Raw genomic sequence first — 19256 nt, forward strand, 5'->3', positions numbered from 1 at the left:
TGCCTAATGTTGACACTTTTAGTGGAATGCATTATGTACAGAATTAGAGATTTTCCAGCACATAAAACACAAGACTGAGAACTCAGGCTGATCTCAGGCCCTGCCCACTGTTTCTGTATGGGATTGTGTTGCCGTTTACACCCCTTTCAGCTCAATTGCTTTATTACAGTAGCCAAAGTGAGTATTTGGTCCACCAATTGACCTTAATATTATTAATTTTAAAAATACAGGACATTGAACTAAACATGCCACAAAGAAGATGTGATTTGAGGATGTTTTGTATCATCGTGTCTTGGGAACTCTTAGCTAAAGATAATTTAAAAGTGTCTCAGGTCTTTGTTTTCCTATACCATCCGGTAGTTGACGAATCTCTATAAAAGCCAGATAGTAGATATTTTAAGCTTTGTGGGTCATCTGTTTCCTTTGCAGCTACTCAGTTTTTCAGTTTTAGAGCAAAGGTAGCCATGTATGAATGGTCATAGCTATATCGTAAGAAAACCTTAACAAAAACTAGCAGCTGGCTGGATTTGGCTTTCAGGATGTCATTTGCTAACCCTTGTTTATTAAATGAAGTCAGTACTGAGTTTTGTTTTATTTTGACTGTTCATATCTGTGTTTGGAGAATCCTTCCTAATTCTTAGTTGGGGGGGGGGTGGATTCTTTGTGGAATTCAGATACTTCATGGGCAGAGAGACAAAGTAGTTTATATCCAGTCTTCTATAAATATTTTAAGATGAAATATTATTTGAATCCTTTTAGATGTTGAAAATACAAGATTATTTTTCTTGTATCATGCTAACAGATTGTTCAGTGCATAAGTGAGTACCCTCACTTAATTGCTTTGGGACTTTAATATATCCTAAGAATTAATTACTCTTCATACTATAATAGGGTTTATTCAATGGAAGAGAGGGAAGATCAAATTGATAGACTGGACTTTATCCGAAACCAGATGAACCTTTTAACACTGGATGTTAAGAAAAAAATCAGGGAGGTTACAGAGGAGGTGGCAAACAAGGTGGGTTGGTGAATTTATGATTAAAATTTCTGGGAAGGGGGGCACCTGGCTGGCTCAGTGGGTGGGGTATTCAATTTAGTTTTTGGAGTAATTGGTAATCTTGTTTAATTTTTTTAACTTCATATTTTCAGGTGTCATGTGCAATGACAGATGAAATTTGCCGACTGTCTGTGTTGGTTGATGAATTTTGTTCAGAGTTTCATCCTACTCCAAGTGTATTGAAAGTATATAAAAATGTAAGTTAAATTGTATTTAAAGTTATTTAGATACAGTTTCCTCACCTTATTGTACATTTATATTTAGTGGTAGAGCATCTTCATGGCAACCAGCTTATGATTAAAGTGTTACACCTCCTGTCTACTCTTGTGATAATTACACTACTATGTATACAGAACACACAGAAAAGTTATCCTCTAAGAATAAGATTTAGCATTTACTACATTTTTAAAGTTTTTGTAAAATCTATGTATGTTCTAGAGAAAAAATAATGGGCACATTTATCATGTTAACAGGAGTTAAATAAGCACATAGAAGATGGCATGGGAAGAAATTTAGCCGATCGGTGCACAAGCGAAGTCAATGCTTCAATGCTTCAGTCCCAGCAAGAAATTATTGGTAATATTTGTATCTACAAGTTTATGTGTATTTTTTTATTTCATTGGTAAAGGGTTTATTTTCCTTTAGGTTTTTTATACAACATAAAACATTATTTACTGTCATTTCTTAAATATAATTTTGTTTTGTCTAGAAAATTTGAAGCCATTACTTCCAGCTGGTATACAAAATAAACTACATACACTGATTCCTTGCAAGAAATTTGATCTCAGCTATGACCTAAATTGCCATAAGTTATGTTCAGATTTTCAAGAGGATATTGTATTTCGTTTTTCCCTGGGCTGGTCTTCCCTTGTCCATCGTTTCCTGGGCCCGACGAATGCTCAGAGGGTGCTGCTAGGATTATCAGAGCCCATCTTCCAGGTATCCTTTTTTTTCTTTTTTTTTGAGTAAGCTTTTTATTTGATTATTGCTCTACTACACAGTTATGTGTCTTTGATTCTATGAGTTGAGATCCTCCTTTTTATTTTGCGTATGTGATTTTCCCTACTAGAACTTCCTGTGTCTAATTTGCATATTTATGATTTAATGTCTGTCAAATAGAGCCATTTCTGAATTAGGCAGACTATGCAAAGGAGAGGTAATCCCAGCATTTTCATCCAGTATTGTTGTAGGTTGTTCCACATTTGTTTTTGAAATGGGTTTTTATTTTCACAGAAGTTTTTGTTTTCAAATAAAATTGAAGTTTTGACTTCAAATAAATTAGATTAATATAAACATTTTTTTAAAAAGTTTTGAATCTGTCAATTTGATAATTTTTCAGAAAATTTATGGAGTTGTAAAACCATCACCACAATGTAGTCGTAGAACCTGTCACCTTCAAATGGTACCGTTGTGCCCATTTGTAGTCCATCAATCATTCCTACCTTCAGCCCTATTGCTAGTTAGCTTTCTGTAACTATCATATTTTGCCCTTTCTGGACATTTCCTATAAATGGAGTCATTAAAAATGTGGCATTTTGTGACTGGCATCTTTCACTTAGCATAGTATTTTCAAGATTCATCATCATGGTACATGAATGTTGTAGCATATATAAATATTCCATTTTTAATGGCTGAATAATATTCCATTATAGATACCACACATTTTATTCATCCATCAGTTGATGGACACTTGAGTTGTTTGTACTTTTTAGCTACTGTGAATAATGATGCTCTTGAACACTCATGTACTATTTTTTTTTTTTTAGCATTTATTTATTTTTGAGAGATCATGAGTGGGAGAGAGGCAGAGAGGGAGGGAGACACAGAATCTGAAGCAGGCTCCAGGCTCCGAGCTATCAGCACAGAGCCCGATGTGGGGCTCAAGCCCACCAACTGTGAGATCATGACCTGAGCTGAAGTTGGATGCTTAACTGACTGAGCCACCCACGTGCCCCTCATGTACTGTTTTTATGTGGACATCTGTTTTCATTTCTCTTGAGTATATACCTAGGAATCAAATTGCTGGGCCAATCGGTAACTCCATGTTTAACTTTCTGAGGAACTGCCAAACTGTTTTCCAAATCAGCTACGCTATTTTCTGTTACCAGCTGTTTCTCAACATTCTCATCAAGACTTGTTATTGTCCATCTTTTTATTCAGTGGGTGTGAAATGGTATCTCATGTACCATTGATTTGTATTTCCCTAATGACTAAAGAGTTTGAACATCTTTTCATGTGCTTATATTAGCCATTTGTATATCTTATTTTGTGAAATGTCTGTTCAGATCATTTGCCCATTTTTAAATTGGGTTATTTGGCTTCTTAGTAACTTGCAGGAGTTCTGTATATATTCTCTAGGTACAAGTCCTTTGTCAGATGATATCCAAATAAGTTTTTTTTAGTCTGTGACTTGGCTTTTAAGCCATTTTCTTATGGTGTATTTTGAAGTGTAGAAGATTTTAATTTTTAAGCCCAATTTTTTTTGAGGATGTGTTTTTGGTGTGAGAATTTTAAAATAAGGTTTTAATTCCTCTTGAGGGTTGAGGGCCTACTATAGTGTGAAATATAGTGTGAAAATTCATTATTTGTCATGATATCATTGGTTCAATATTGGTCACAGAAAATAATTTTCAGGCCATTTTTATTTTCTTAATGTATTTATTGGGAACTCATTAGAGTCATTCTTTTTATAGATTTACTACTGTAATTATAAAAGAAATACAATAGAACTTTATAAATGTAACTGTACCATTTGTAGTGGTTTAATTATAATCCTTTTTCCCAACCTTACCAGCTCCCCAGATCTTTAGCTTCTACTCCCACTGCTCCTACTAATCCAGCAACGCCAGACAATGCATCACAGGAAGAACTCATGGTTACCTTAATAACGGGATTAGCTTCTCTCACATCTAGAACTTCTATGGGCATCATCGTTGTTGGAGGGGTGGTAAGAAGTCCTTTTTAGTATAATTAAAATTGGAATTTGTGCAGAGCTTTTTGTTAGATGATGAAAAGAAAGGTATATTTACTTTTATTTCCAGGATCTATAAAATGACACGAAAAGTTGTTGGTTAAATTAGTGAATAAAGAGCAGTTTCACAGGTCTAATCTAAAGTTTTTAAAACTATATATTTTAAAATTTAACTATAGTTGACCTATAACATTGTATTGGTTCTAGGCATACAACATAATGATTTCATAAAAGCGGATATTGCAAAATGATTTCCACGGTATAAATTTTTACCAAATACTTCTTTAGGGAGAAAAATACCAACTAACTAGTCCTTTAAACAGTGCTTATTTTCACATTACAGCACATAAAGAAATGATATTTGTACATTGGTGTAATAAGAATGATCCAGGTTCCTTATCTAGCCTTCTCTGAATACCAAAGGGATCTGCCTTCAAGTATTAAAGATTATTAAAGATTAGTAGTGGTACATATATGTAAAATATTTTTTCACATCATGAACAATATGAGTTTACTTGTTTTGGTTTTTTAAAATCTGTGACCTAAAAAAAAAAAAAAATTCACATCCATTTTTGAGATAACATTAGATCAATTTACCAAATAAATGTCTGGCGGGTTATAAAAGTTCTTGTCTGATATTTGTTTAAAAAATGGATTTGAGTCAAAGGTCTTTAGGGAGCTGATGAGTTTGCTAAAATGCCTTAATATACAATGCCCCTAATGGTGATTTTCTTTCTCAAAGTAGCCTATGAATTTATCTTTACAGATTTGGAAAACTGTAGGCTGGAAACTCATATCTGTTTCATTGAGTATGTATGGAGCTTTGTATCTTTATGAAAGGCTGACCTGGACCACGCGTGCTAAGGAGAGAGCCTTTAAACAGCAGTTTGTGAACTATGCAACTGAAAAACTGCAGATGATTGTCAGCTTCACGAGTGCAAACTGTAGCCATCAAGTACAACAGTAAGTTGGAAGATGTGTCTTTGTTTCCTTTTTTTTTTTTTTAATTATTGACTATGACATACATGTAAAAAATGCACAAAAGTACTGCTCAAGGAACTATCACAATGTGAACACACTTTGTAATCACCACCAAGGTGAAAAAATCAAATGATACCAACCAAGTAGGTTCAAAAATGCGTAATGACAAGTGTAATTTATTTTTACTGTCACAGCCCAGGTTTACAAGTTTAAAGGCATAACTCTTTTATTTTTTTATTTTTATTTTTAAAAGATTTTTTTTAATCTTTATTTTTGAGAGAGACAGAGTGAGAGCGGGGGAGGGGCAGAGAGAGAGGGAGACGCAGAATCCAAAGCAGGCTCCAGGCTCTGAGCTGTCAGCACAGAGCCCGATAGGGGCTCGAACTCATGGACCATGAGATCAAGACCTGAGACAAAGTCGGACGCTTAACCGACAGAGCCACCCAGGCGCCCCTAAAGGCATAACTCTTTTAGAACTCAAGGGAATTTTATTAGAATAATACTGGTGTCCACTAATTTCTTTTATGTGTCTTAAAATTTGTTTCATTGATCTAGTAAAAATATATAGAACTCCAATTAAATCAATGCAAAATAGCCAATTTTTGGATGCTACTGAGACCTAAATTAAAAAGTTCTCTGAGCTGAAGATGATTGTAGTTTAGTGAAGGAAATAACATGTACATAATTATAGTAAGTGAAAAGTGGTAAGTAAGCCTCATAATGTGAGGCTTTAGAATCTTAAATCAGGAAAGCTAGTGGGTCAATAAGGGTTTCCTACAAGGTAGCCAGAATAGAATAAAAAGATGTAGACAGAGAGAACACCCCAAAGCAAAGAAAGGGGAAAAGAAGTGTGTTCAGAAACATGAGAAAATTTCGATGTGACAGATACGTATATCAGAGGGGTACATTTGAATATAAACCTAACACTAGGACAGGAGCTTAGATAATTAGAAGTCTGGGGAGAGATGTCATTAACGTTTAGCTCTGAAACAAATAACTGCAGTGGTGTGGTATATAGAACGGTTTAGATTAAGGAGACAAGAATTGCAAGGAGATTAAACTTTCAGACCAAGGTCAAAGCCCGTACTAATATAGAGCTGTAGAGAATGGAAACAGGGCACAGATTTGAGATAACTGAATATTTACCAAATATTTATTGAACTCCTGTTTTATACGGTAGTTTTCATTTTATTTATATTAAGGAAGATCTTTTCTCTAATAAAGATACCTAGACCTCCAAAAGAAATCATCTCAGGTCACATATGTAAAAATAAAGTTAAGCATTCCATTCATTTGGTCTTCATTAAGTGCCTACCATGTGCTAATAATTCTGCTAGAGGGGGTTGTGGGAAATAAAAAGTTAGAGATAACTTGATCCTCTTTCTTAGAAGACTTTACATTCTAATGGAAGCAGCCTCAAATAATTATTCAGTTAATATGAGCTAAATATTAATGCAATATGAAATAATGCAAGATGCTTAATTTGTCTAATATTGATTTATAGTAGAATGGGGTGAGAATGGAGAGAAAAAAGGCCATGGGAAAGATGAATATGCACAGGAGAATAGTTGCAAAGAAAAGTCAGTTAATCATATTCCAGAGGTACACACCTACTAGACATCCTTCCTGTTGCAAAAATATGTTTGCCAAAGCTAACAGATTAGCACACAAATTGAGCCATTTGGTTGTAGGAACATGGTTAATGTTGCTATGATTTAAAGTTTTTGTTTTGTTGTTGAGGTGCCTGGGTAGCTGTTAAGCATCTGACTTGATCAGCTCAGGTCATGATCTTGTGGTTCACAGGTTTGAGCTCCGCATTGGGCTCTGTGCTGACAGCTCAGAGCCTGGAGCCTGTTTCAGATCCTGTGTCTCCCTCTCTTGCCCACTTGCAATCTGTCTCAAAAATAAAATAGACATTAAAAAAATAGTGTTTTTTGTGCAAGTCACAAAAGCTCATGAAGTTTTCTTGCCTGTTCTCAGTAATTTATTTCTGTAGGCAAAGGACTCATAAGTCTTACTGTGTTTCTGAGGAAATATACCCATCTTTTGCCTTTTTATAGCTTATTCATATTCACAACCATATAGTAGAGGTTCATACTGCCTATTGAACATTTGTCTTGAGGCCAGATGAAATTAAGCCTACAGTGGTATTAAGCCTTAGTGCCATATCCTCCCTTATACCATTCCTAACAGTGTTCTTTGATACCTTACACTTTACGTATATTTTAAACTTGTGATCTTTTTATATAAGCTTTAAATTAAAGCTTCATTCATTTTCAAAGACATTCATGACTGCTGAAAACATCATTTTTTCTTTTAAGGGAAATGGCAACCACTTTTGCTCGCCTGTGCCAACAAGTTGATATTACACAAAGACATCTGGAAGAAGAAATTGCTAGATTATCCAAAGAAATAGATCAACTGGAGAAAATACAAAGCAATTCAAAGTTCTTAAGGTATTTGAACATTTTTCTTGATAATATGAATGTTTATTGGTCTCATTACCTAAATATAATTATATTAAAACTTTCTGCATTGGCTTAATTATTATATTCCATCCATATTTAATTCCATATGTTTTGCATTTTCAGTGAAAGCTAATTTCAACAAGAAAAAACAAATCTGAATTAGAAGGAATTTTTTAGGTCTTTATCTAGATAGAACTTTATGTTGAGCTATATTAATCCCCGTTCATAACAGATGTTCTAAAATTAAAAAGTGTGAGTTTTTAGTCCTGTATATCCAAGACCCATAACTTCCATTCTCATTGGGGGATGTGGATGTGCTTAAAATTTGAAGCAACAAGAGTAAACAAGATATCCTAATATGTGGAATTCTGGTTTAATATGATTTATCATGGATTCTGTGGGGTCTAACTAAAGTTTGCTTTTGGGGACCTGACCAGAAGTGTCACCATGAGGTGGCTCCTTGTTGGTAGTCCTGACATTCAGCTTTTACCAATTAGCTGGCTCACCTATGAGTATCATTAAGCATCATTTAATTCCTGCTGCTACTTATCAGGGCTTGTGTTACATAAAATGCCCATATAAGAGCAGCCTGCAATGTCTCCAAATCATAGAGGCTGTCCTTGTGGGCTGAATTTTGGGACATAAACACCTGTGGTCATGTCTATCCATGGTGTCTTAATCTGATCAGCACTTACATTGTTATTGCACCTTGGTTTCATAATCTCTGCAGAAGAGGACGGCCTATCACTTAGACCCCAGCCTCTTTACACACACACACACACACACACACTCCCAAGTAAATTTCATTTATCCCATTGCAGCTCTTTTAAGTTAGATCATCCCAAATACAGCCTTTAGTAAAACTATATCCAGTAGTTGTTTTTTTTTATTTAGGTTTTTTTTTTTTTTTTAGTAGTGTTTCATCTTGTAAAACAAATGATATTATTGGCACTTGCTGTAGCTTTTTGATTTTTGTAGGACTTAAGCATGAATAATTTTTATGTGCTAATCCTTTTTCTAAATAAATCCCATAATATTTAGAATCCCCACTGTTACTAATTAGGCTCCGCAATTCAGATAGAATTTAAGTTACCTAATTAAAAGACAATTGCCTGAAAAAGCATACAGTGTAGTTCATGTGTCCATTAACTTATGTGACCTTGACTATATGCCCCCAGCAACAAGACCAAGAGAGAAAAGCTCACCCAAGTATGTGTGTGTGTGCCCTGGCATGGTATGAGAATGGGAGGCAAATCTGTGTTCTTCTATCAGTTTTAGTTCCTGTTTTCATCTCATTAGGGTATTTGGCTGCATCAAGTATGATTCTAGTATTTAAAAAGATTTTTGGTATACACGGTCTTTTGACATCTGATACCTACTTTATGTATACATAAAACCCGTTGTTCTATACATTGTTTAACTTAAAGGGAATTCAGGGACAATTAGGATTCTGTGACTTAGGATATAACTCCCATGTAAGGTAATAGGACTCCATGGTCTCTTAATGCTTTTCATTCTTTCTTAGTCAGGTTTTTGGTTTTTCTTTCAGTATACCTTTTTAAGTTCTGGGCATTGGATTCTGCATTTACAGCAAAGCCATAGTAGCACACATACGTACTCTAAAAAGGTTGATAATATTTTAATAGGAGTTCAGATACATGTAGTAGCACCTGACTAGTGATTTTTTGTTTTGTTTTGAAGATTGGATGGAATGCATTTCTTTCTCACTGGCCTTTATGATAATTAGATTGGTATTTTTATTCATTTTTTTAAATTAGAAATAAAGCCGTTCAACTTGAAAATGAGCTGGAGAATTTTACTAAGCAGTTTCTACATTCAAGCAATGAAGAAGAATCTTAACAGTAGAGATTGCTTTGGTGATCATCATAGGAGAAAATGGAACTTGGAAGATTGGGACAGTTTTTTTATGAAATGACTTTAAATATGAATTATACTAACTGTACCTAAGTAGCAAATCCTTGTGTAGATTCTGATAATGATCTATCTCAGGGTGTTTGCATTTCTGAAGAGTATTATATGAGGTCTTTTTAATTTTAATTTTGGGTAAAGACTAAATTGTGTTTAAAATGAATTAGTTAAAAGCAACAGAACCAACTATGTGACCCCTGAGGGGTGGGGCCTTGTTCTTAATTAGGGCTCTCTTTGTTTTTGATTCTGAAAAAACTCTGCTTCCTGGCATCCAGGAGTTAGAGAATGCTCATTTCATCTTTTCTCAAAACTAATTTTTGATGCCTACTTTAATGGGAATAGTCATTTTTTTTCTTTTATAAACTGCATTGCTCTATCAAGGAGAGTGGAATGTTCTTGAGTGTATTGTTTATGCAAGTTACAATCACTTTTGCCATCCTGGCAGGTATGTAAACCACTAATAAATACACTGTTTTTACTCTTTTTTCCCATTAAAATGGATGTAAAATAGTATAAAGGTTTGTTATTATAGTCTGTTATAAAAGTATAAAAATTTCTGGGTCTGAATAGTTGCCTGATCTGTTTCTAAAGAAACATTTTCAGTTTCAACTATGATTACAGTGAGGAAACCTTTCTATCTCAGTTTTAGGAGCAAAGTTTGAAGTGATAAAAATAGCCAAAGATACGGGAGCTCTGACTTTTGGGTGGTTGTATTCCTGTACCAATGCCGTTGTTCTTCAGAAGGTACTTGCGGAGGATACTGCTGGATTGTCCCCCCGGGTGGCTTTACTTTTATTTAATTGTATGAATTTGCCAGGGCACTGTTAATATTACTGTACTTTTTAACTTAATGAAATGTTCATGAGTTCAAGTATTGTCTGTTTCTGTGTAAAAACTAATTTAAACTTATATGGAAACGTGAAAAAATGACATTCTAGGGCTTTGCTACACAAAATGTAGCCTTGAGGATCACCAAAGCAGCAGCATCTAGATGTTTGTTCGATGCATAATGGCTGCATTTGGCAAGGGATACTTTCTCCTTTTCCGTAGAGGGATAACCTGTTAGGCTCTTTTATTCTTAATACTATTTCCTTTCTTGTGCCTTTAAGGCTTCTGGATGCTACTCAGTCTTTTCATAACAGGTGCAGCACTATTTTTCAGGATATCTTAAGGAGAAAATAATATTCTTTAGGCCACAGAAGCCTTTCAAAAATGTTTTTATGCAGAGCAGATACTAGGATGCACTATTCAAATCCAAATACTAGTTTATAGCTTGTTGCTTTATAACCAAAAATAGTACAGGCTGCCAACAAATGGGATTAGGTAACAAATTCCACATGAAAAACTAATGTCTAAGATTCTGGGTACTGCTAATTTAGGTTACAAGTTCAAGACCTTAATCTTTATATGAAAAGTACTTGAACTTTTGACACAGTGTAGTTTGGTATCACCTCATTAGTATGGTACAGTGCCTGTCAAAGTTTGACCTCTGGATTATCTGTGTATCACTTGTGAACTAAGAAATACATATTGCAGGGTCTCACCCCAGACCTGTTAAATCCAGGACTAGGTTTGGAAACCAGCCATCTGTTTTAACAAGCCCTCCACGTGATCCTGATGCACACTAAAGTTGGGGTAATACTGGAATAGTGGTTCTGGTATAGTCAATTTATAGTAAGTTTTCCATCACTAGTTTGAGTGCATTTCCACCTGATCAAGTTTGAAAATGCATGAATGTTGGAAACAGAACACTAAAATAATGAAACTCAACCTTTATGCCTGGAGATAAGTGCATCTATGACTAAGCCCGTGAATTATACAGAAATTATGTATTTCACAGCTGTAGTTCAAAGTTATTGCACATACTTGATTACTATGTATGTTTGCAAGATTATTTATAAACTTTGTATAACCTTAAACTTTTTATAGAACTACATTTTTATAAGTATGCAAGGTGAAAATAAAACTTGTTTGCCTGATAGTTGATAAATGTAACATTTTTACTGGCATTAGTTTTAATCTTAAGTTTTGCAGTAGGGCTATAGGTATCTTGGGTCATGGCTCATGTGCCTAGCCAAGTACTCAACTCCCTCCAACGGTGTGGAGATGAAATGACAACAGTGAATACTTTTATCTACATCCTATAAGCAATCAACTGGTTAATAAGTAAGCTGGCATTCATAAGACAGTAAAGTGAAGTACATTTATTCCTTGCTTCCAGCAGCCTATTTTTCATTTCATAATTGCCAATGTTTAGATAAAGGAAAAAAGGCTGAGCATGAAATGACTGGGCTTGGAGTTTACTTCTGAGACTTAAGTTTTAGTGTGATTTTTAAAATTAAAACATGCTGTATGCAGTCTGGTTAAAAGCACTTTATTGATTACAATATCAATTCACAGCAATATTTCACAGAGCTACTGTACAAATAAAGGAATGAATCACTGTGCAAGAAAAGATCCAAGAATACTATTAAATCATGGTACAAGTCCATAGTTTGGTTTAAAGCTTTTATAAGAGCTTTAATCTACTACGTTCACCTTTCCCCAAGTCATACTACTGACATTCAGAGTCAATTCGCTACGAGTTTGTAGAATCCATTGTAAGTGGGAAAAAATAATCAGCTTTAAAAACCCACTTATTTGTGGATGCCTTTGGATAAGAATACACAAATCCAAGTGTTCAAATGCTTCTTTGAAAACAATAGAATAGAGCACCATTGTGTAAAAGACAAAAAGGCTTGAAATATCCACCAAGTATCACTGAAATTCCATTAAGTAAAAAATAAATACTACATGATGTAAGATTTTGTTGGGAACACTTAAAACCAGTTGAAACACATAACCAGTTTTTTCATGATGCTGCATTATAACTATTTTATAGGATCAGTAATTGGATTTAAGGAAAAAAGACTCAGGAAATTTTATCAACATGCAAATTGGCTAAATACAAGGTGTACCATCAATCTGTGACTAACTTTTAAAAAATACACTGCTAGCTTAGACATTCAACTACAAACCATCTTAATGAGTACCTATTGTAACCAACATTTTTAAATACACCACTGAATTTAAGACAATTCAAAATGAACAATGGGAGAAACACTAGTAAATATGAAACAGTTCACCTTTTACTTTAAATTTCTCACAAGAAAGACGGTCTATCCTTGTGCATGTTTTAAATTCTCATAGGAGGTAAGACAGTTTAAAATTTTGCTTTCCACAATGGCAAAGGGGAAATTTGAAGCTGAACATAGTACTTAATTTAAAAGCAAAAATTTTTAAGCCTTATACTTACACCCTAAAGATTCTAGAAAGAATATTGTTAAAATGATAGGCCAATTTAGAAGATTGTTTAATCAGTTTCCGTAAGTTTAAATGTCAACAGATAAGCCGTAACTATTCAATATGTGAAACATTCAACAGTAATCAGAGCATAAATTTCCCTGAATGTTTTCACTTTTAAAAAGGTTAAAATTTTATTAAATCTAAGACCTCAATAGTGTCGGACAAAGTTATAATATTGGCACAGTATATTTTAGAAATAAAAGTTTCATTGTCACCTGGAGAAGTCAAGATCCATTTCTCTTAATAGGTTAACTTTAAAATGGCTCAGCACATTCAGAAGCACCTACATCCATTGTGTCTAGGAGACTAGTTTACTATCATCGCAGTATGGGTTCAGCTGCGTCTAAATTACTAAATTAAAATAAGAATTGTCTATTAGACTCTTAAGATTAAAATATTAAACCCAGATTTTTGCCTCTGAAGATAAAACTCAATATGGTGCATGTAACCATGGGATTACAACTATAAAAATCTGAGCTAGGGAGGGACCTTGGACATTCAGTCTAAACCTCTAATACAGCTGCCAAAAATGAGGCCTGTCCATCAAAGTAGAGAGGCCCTTACTATCAGCTTTTGGGATGATTTGCTGAACCACATGGCAATCATGCTAACTTTTTTTTTTTAGAAAAGAATGTGCTTTTAAAATAGTCTTGCAGGGGCGCCTGGGTGGCGCAGTCGGTTAAGCGTCCGACTTCAGCCAGGTCACGATCTCGCGGTCCGTGAGTTCGAGCCCCGCGTCAGGCTCTGGGCTGATGGCTCAGAGCCTGGAGCCTGTTTCCGATTCTGTGTCTCCCTCTCTCTCTGCCCCTCCCCCGTTCATGCTCTGTCTCTCTCTGTCCCCAAAAAAATAAATAAACGTTGAAAAAAAGAATTTAAAAATAAAAAAAATAAAAATATTCTTGCAATGGGGCACCTGGATGGCTCAGTGTGTTGAGCATCTGCCTCTTGATTTAGGCTCAGGTCATGATCCCAGGGTCATGGGATCAAGCTCTGTGTCAGGCTCTGTGCTGAGCATGGAACCTAAGATTCTCAAAAAAAAAAAAAAAAAAAAAAAAAAAATTCTTGCCAGATCTGAAAAAAACACTCTTTACAAGGTGATTAATGAGGAGTCTACAAATAAAAATGCTGAGGCATATTATGTTTAAATGCTTCTTATAAGGTAAAAGAAAATTAATAGGCACCAAATAAATGCAACATTCTTGATTGAATTCTTTAAAACTGTATTTGGACATAATTTTAGTCTTGAACTAAAATTTATACAGTGCCTCTATATACTATGTTATTCTTAACTGGTTATAGGAAGTCTTATGCACAGCACTTAAACAGACCACCAGCTGAACTCGAGCTTCAGTAAACAAATATGTTTAGCCACTGGAACCTATATTACTGGAGAGCAAAGGTTTAACTAGAAAGTTAATGTGGTAATGAGGTCACCATTTGGTCATTATGTAGAAACCACAACAGTGGTTGGTTTTTAGTCGCCTAGTACATATTTAATTATGGGAGCTGCTTTTAAACTAATCTACCCAAGATTTTTTAAATCATTCTATCAACATGTTTAAGACCATGGAAGTAGGCTGTGCCTCTGACGAAAGTATCTTGTTATTAAATTTCAAAGTAGAAGAGATACTTCTCATATATATGAAGTTACTTTGCTTCTCATATATATATGTTACTTTGCACATGGCAGAAATGCTTTCTTGAATAGGATTTTGGAATGAATTGCTGAACTACATGGCAGACCCTCACCTTTTGGGGAAATGAGTACATTCCTTTAAAATACTCTTGCCTTATCTCAAAGAACTGCTCTTTATGAAATGACAGTTCACAAACATTAACTGCAAAAGGTTCATAGAAATCTTATGTGTTTATAAATATACATTCATGCCTGCCATCTACACTGTATTTTTTTGGTCCTGTATCATAATCTTCCTGTATCCATTTTCCTTTTTATTATCAGCTGTTCTTAAAACTGATACATTATAGCTGATTCACTTACTAGCACATTCACAATATAAAAATGAAAATTCACAAGTACAGTTTGGGAGTATTTAGGTTAGGGTTACAGGTGATGAAAAGTTGAGACCTGTCTCAACAGTAACAGATGCAGTTCACTAAATCACAAAACAATGCACTTCTATATATCAGAATAACCCATGACTTCACCATCAAGCAAGACTAACAATCTTCTATTGTCATTTAGCTTCCTTTATAGAAGAAAATCCAAGGGGAAAAGTATCTTTGTTTAAATTTGACGTGAGGGAGGGGCGGGCAGGCCTTCTAGTAACAGACACATTATACCATTTACGAACAGAGGAACTGCTTACTATTTTCCTCTGATTCCTTAAAGAGCTGCTCTTAGAATTTTTCTTTTGGCTTTCAAGTGGAGTCACTTGGATCTAAGCATTCTTTGAGGCAAAAATCACTTAGAAACCAGTATTTTGTGCCAAAAGAAGAAGTACTACAGAAGAGCAAAAAGCTTTAATATTTCTTTCAAATTTAAGTCACAGAAAATTTATATCAATTCAGATTTTGTATTATCTGAACATAAATTCATAAAGCCACTTTGTTACACTACACAATTAGAACTAATCAAGTCTAGTGACTGATTAGATTTTACACTTCTTTCGACAATATAATGTCATCACATTATTTCCTATCTACATGTAGGTCAATGGAGTACACTGGGGAAAAACTCTTCAGATTCAAGGACAGTCCAATCGTTCATCAATCTGAAATAATGAGTGTACCTACAAACTCAGTTCTAGAATATCAAATCCATAGGAAAGTAAGCCCAACTATTTAGAGGTCTACTGAAAGTGTCTTGGTCATAACCACATTTTTAAAATGTCAATAATTTTTATGCAATTACTGCTATTAATATAGGAGTTTATTATGTATGTCTAAAATTTCAGAATGAAATCTTGATTCCCTGGCCTTCAGATTATCTCCCCCTCCAAGGACTGAAAACAAGCACTTCTTTAAATTCACAGGATGGCCAAGGATGCACCAGAAACTACTGATACTCAAAAGGGTCTCCCCTCAGAAGTACCTAAGCCTGCTAGTATACTTAAACATTAGGCAACCAAATGTCTTTTACATCAAAAAGGAAGGTCAGACTTCAAGAAGACTTTCTTCAAATACAGCACACATACATCTGGAATCACTTCCATCTATCACTGTGCCTACTTCCTCCATTACATAACTCAAAAATGTGATATTCTTATGTATAGAAAGTTAAAAATGTAGTTCTTAAAAAAATGCAAACACACAAACATGATAGACTGCTATAATGTGTACATTCTGTCCTACACAAAGAAAATAAAGAATCTGAGTACAAGCAAAAATTCATCAAAGTTAAATTAGCTCAACTCAAATTAATGCACTGGTCCTTTTGATCTCAGCAAGCACCCTTGCCTTTTTTTTTTTTTTTCCCACTTTTTTGTTTTATAGTTTACTGAAAGCTTCTTTTTGTATATAATTATCTCAATAGAAAAATCTTCACCTGCAAATATAAGGTAGAATTTTCTTCTCACAGCTATAGGCTGTAGCACTGATTTCTCCAGATAGCAACGGAGAACAGAAAAACCTGCACATGCTATTAATTCCAGATTCTAAGAAAACTGTCCCAAGAGCCTGTTGCCACAGCCATGCCATCATCTGTTACACCTAAACAGCTGACCCGGTTATCGTGACCAGCAAGAACACCTGAAAAACAAAAAGTTCAGTAAAAAAATTAGCAACAGACAAGTTTCAGAATTAAACAACTATGTGCATAAAGATCTAAGAGGGTATTTAAAACCTAAATGGGGAGACTTGGTCCTAGGGATAAGCTACATATGTGTACAAAATACAATTCTTTCCGTTATGTGACTTTTTGACATGTACGTTGGCTCATGCTTTTATCACTTCTGTAAAGTGATCTTATAATTATGCTTATATCTAAAACAGATTATATTTTACATTTCTAGTAAGTTCATGATACTCCAGATGCTGCCATTGCTCTACGCTATTTTCAACAAAAACAAAATTCCAAAGGAAGTTCAGTGAAGTAGCCTTTCACAAGAACAGAAAGAATGTAAGAACACAGGATGCCTGGGTGGCTCAGTCAGTTAAACCCTTGATATCTGTGCTGGGCATGGAGACTGCTTTAGAGTCTCTCCCCCGCCCCTCAAAAAAAAAAAAAAAAAAAAGGAGGGGGTGTGGGAAATGTAAGAATGAAATTGCCTGACATTACCACTTCCAAAAATACCAACACAGTTTATATATTTTCGTTGTTAAACAGCAAACACTGCAATATTTGGTTATAACTTTGTGAAACCAACACATCTAGTTTTAGTTTTGTCTATTAAAGTTAAATTCATTTGAATAAATACAGTTAAACTTATCTGCTATTCACATCACCACATGAGCTATTCCCAAATAATTGGGAGGAAAATGTGAAGATGTAGAAGAAAAATTGGAATATATCAAATTCAAGATTTTTTCTTTACTGTGTTTGAGTCTGCAGGATCTCTATACAATGAAGCATTATCATTTTCACCCAACTTCAGGAACAGAAGTTCATCCTTTCTTAACTCCTAATATTCTCTGGAGTACTTCCAGTATGGCAATGTTTAGCAATGGGCAAATTTATAATTATAGGTTAAAATTACAAAAAACGAACAGTGACTAAATAGTCCAAGTCACGTTGGAAAGAAAAATGAATTAGCAATTCACAAGTCACCATTCAACTTTACTGTGAAAGTATACAGTTGAGCCCATTTGAAACCAAGCAGCTGTAAGCAAAGCAACACTCAAACTCAAATATAGGCTAAAACATGGAAAAGAAACAGATTTTAAATTTTGTTATGGATACTAACTGATTCAACCCAGGCAAAACACCTAATACCTCTTGAAAAAGTAATTGGCTTTGAACAGGAGTATCTCCAAATTTCTACAGGCAGAATGTGAAACTGAACTTTTCTGCCATCTCTTAGGAAAGGTTGTTATGTAGAAAGTTATTCACGGGAATGTTAACATTGCCCCTACTCCCTCAGAAGTCTCAACAACTGTATAGGAGTTTAAAGGTAAGAATACAAGCCCACAAGGACAGGACCGAGCCGGCAGTGGTAACAAAACTATACGCTACATGGTAGTACTGTGTTAGTGGACCCCAAACAAAATGAGGAGTTCAAAGCAAATGCTGTGGTATGCCGAGAAATCAATTCACACCACGGAACCTCTACAAGGGTTACATGCTAGTGGAACCAGCCATCTCTGGAAACAGAAAGGGGCAAAGATGGGGAAATAAACTAAGACTACATGAGAAAGTGTTCAGGAATCGGACATCGCAGGTCTCTACTCTGAGTCAGATGACTGATCATCTTGTACCAGGGCATAAACCTAGAGACTTATTTGATAGAAAAAGAGAGAGATGATCTCTTAACGAGAAGAAAATGGATCTACTCCAAGATCTATTAAAACCAGCAAAAAGTTGGGGCGGCTGGGTGGCTCAGTCGGTTGAGCGTCTAACTTCAGCTCAGGACATGATCTTGTGGTCTGGGAGTTCGAGCCCCGCATCAGGCTCTGTGATGCCAGCTCAGAGCCTGGAGCCTGCTTCGGATTTGGTGTCTCCCTCTCTCTGCCCCTCCCCTGCTCACACCTCTTTCTCTCAAAAGTAAATAAACATTAAAAAAAAATTTTTTTAAAACCCAGCAAAAAGTTTGATGATTAATAAGTATATCAAAGCTAAGAATATAAGCCAAAAAATTAACGTAACCTAATATACACCAAGTGTATATTGCTCTGCAATACGTACTGTTTAAAAAGTCCTAATCAGGTAAACACTGAACGATGGGAAGGATGTGGCTGTGGTAGGAGGAGCGATGTTAAAGCTGAACCCTCAACAGAGCATGCCATGAAGTTTAAAAAAAAAAAAAATCATGACCCAATGGAATTGTTGTTTTTAAACTTCTAAGCATTTAGGGCCACCTGGGTGGCTCACTCAGGCGTCCGACTTCAGCTCAGGTCACGATCTCACCATTTGTGAGTTCGAGCCCCACATTGGGCTCTGTGCTGACAGCCCAGAGCCTGGAGCCTGCTTCAGATTCTGGGTCTCCCTCTCTCTCTCTCTCTGCCCTCCACCTGCTCACGCTGTCTCTCTCTCTCTCTCTTAAAAATAAATAAACATTAAAAAAAAATTAAAAGAAAAAAAGACTTTAGCTTTAAAACAAAACAAACTTCTAAGCATTTGGGGCGCCGGGGTGACTCAGTTAAGTGTCAGACTCTTGGTTTTGGCTCAGGTCATGATCTCATGGTTCAGTAGATCAGGCCCTGTGTCGGGCTCCACAACCAACAGTGTGGAGGCTGTCTGGGATTCTCTCTCTGCCCCTCCCCTGCTCTCTCAACAAATAAATATTTTAAGAAAATAGCCTTATAGCTATTCGCTGTTGAGAGTTCAGCCTTAACATCACTCCTCCCACTGCTCCCCCACGTGGATACTAAATAATCCACACTGGAGGGT

At 35.3% G+C, this 19256-nt stretch overlaps 2 protein-coding genes across 5 annotated transcripts in view; one reads left to right on the top strand and one right to left on the bottom strand.

Moving 5' to 3' along the window:
- Positions 1-19256, top strand: part of MFN1 (mitofusin 1) — a 50735-nt gene that overhangs the window by 24431 nt on the left and 7048 nt on the right. For 2 of the 3 annotated variants that reach the window (XM_030330555.2, XM_030330554.2), the window contains exons 11-18: positions 892-1018; positions 1150-1254; positions 1531-1633; positions 1767-1996; positions 3852-4004; positions 4795-4991; positions 7331-7465; positions 9256-12195. In XM_030330555.2, the coding sequence (XP_030186415.1) occupies positions 892-1018; positions 1150-1254; positions 1531-1633; positions 1767-1996; positions 3852-4004; positions 4795-4991; positions 7331-7465; positions 9256-9337 (1132 nt within the window). In that variant the 3' untranslated portion in view covers positions 9338-12195. Of the gene's footprint in view, positions 1-891; positions 1019-1149; positions 1255-1530; positions 1634-1766; positions 1997-3851; positions 4005-4794; positions 4992-7330; positions 7466-9255; positions 12196-19256 lie in introns of those variants that run through there. The other variant, XR_003971969.2, reaches the window with a different exon arrangement.
- Positions 14655-19256, bottom strand: part of GNB4 (G protein subunit beta 4) — a 58917-nt gene continuing 54315 nt past the window's right edge. For both annotated transcript variants that reach the window (XM_030330556.1, XM_030330557.1), the window contains one exon: positions 14655-16459. In XM_030330556.1, the coding sequence (XP_030186416.1) occupies positions 16353-16459 (107 nt within the window). In that variant the 3' untranslated portion in view covers positions 14655-16352. The remainder of the gene's footprint in view (positions 16460-19256) is intronic.

Source organism: Lynx canadensis, chromosome C2, assembly GCF_007474595.2.
Source record: "Lynx canadensis isolate LIC74 chromosome C2, mLynCan4.pri.v2, whole genome shotgun sequence".
NCBI lineage: Eukaryota > Metazoa > Chordata > Mammalia > Carnivora > Felidae > Lynx > Lynx canadensis.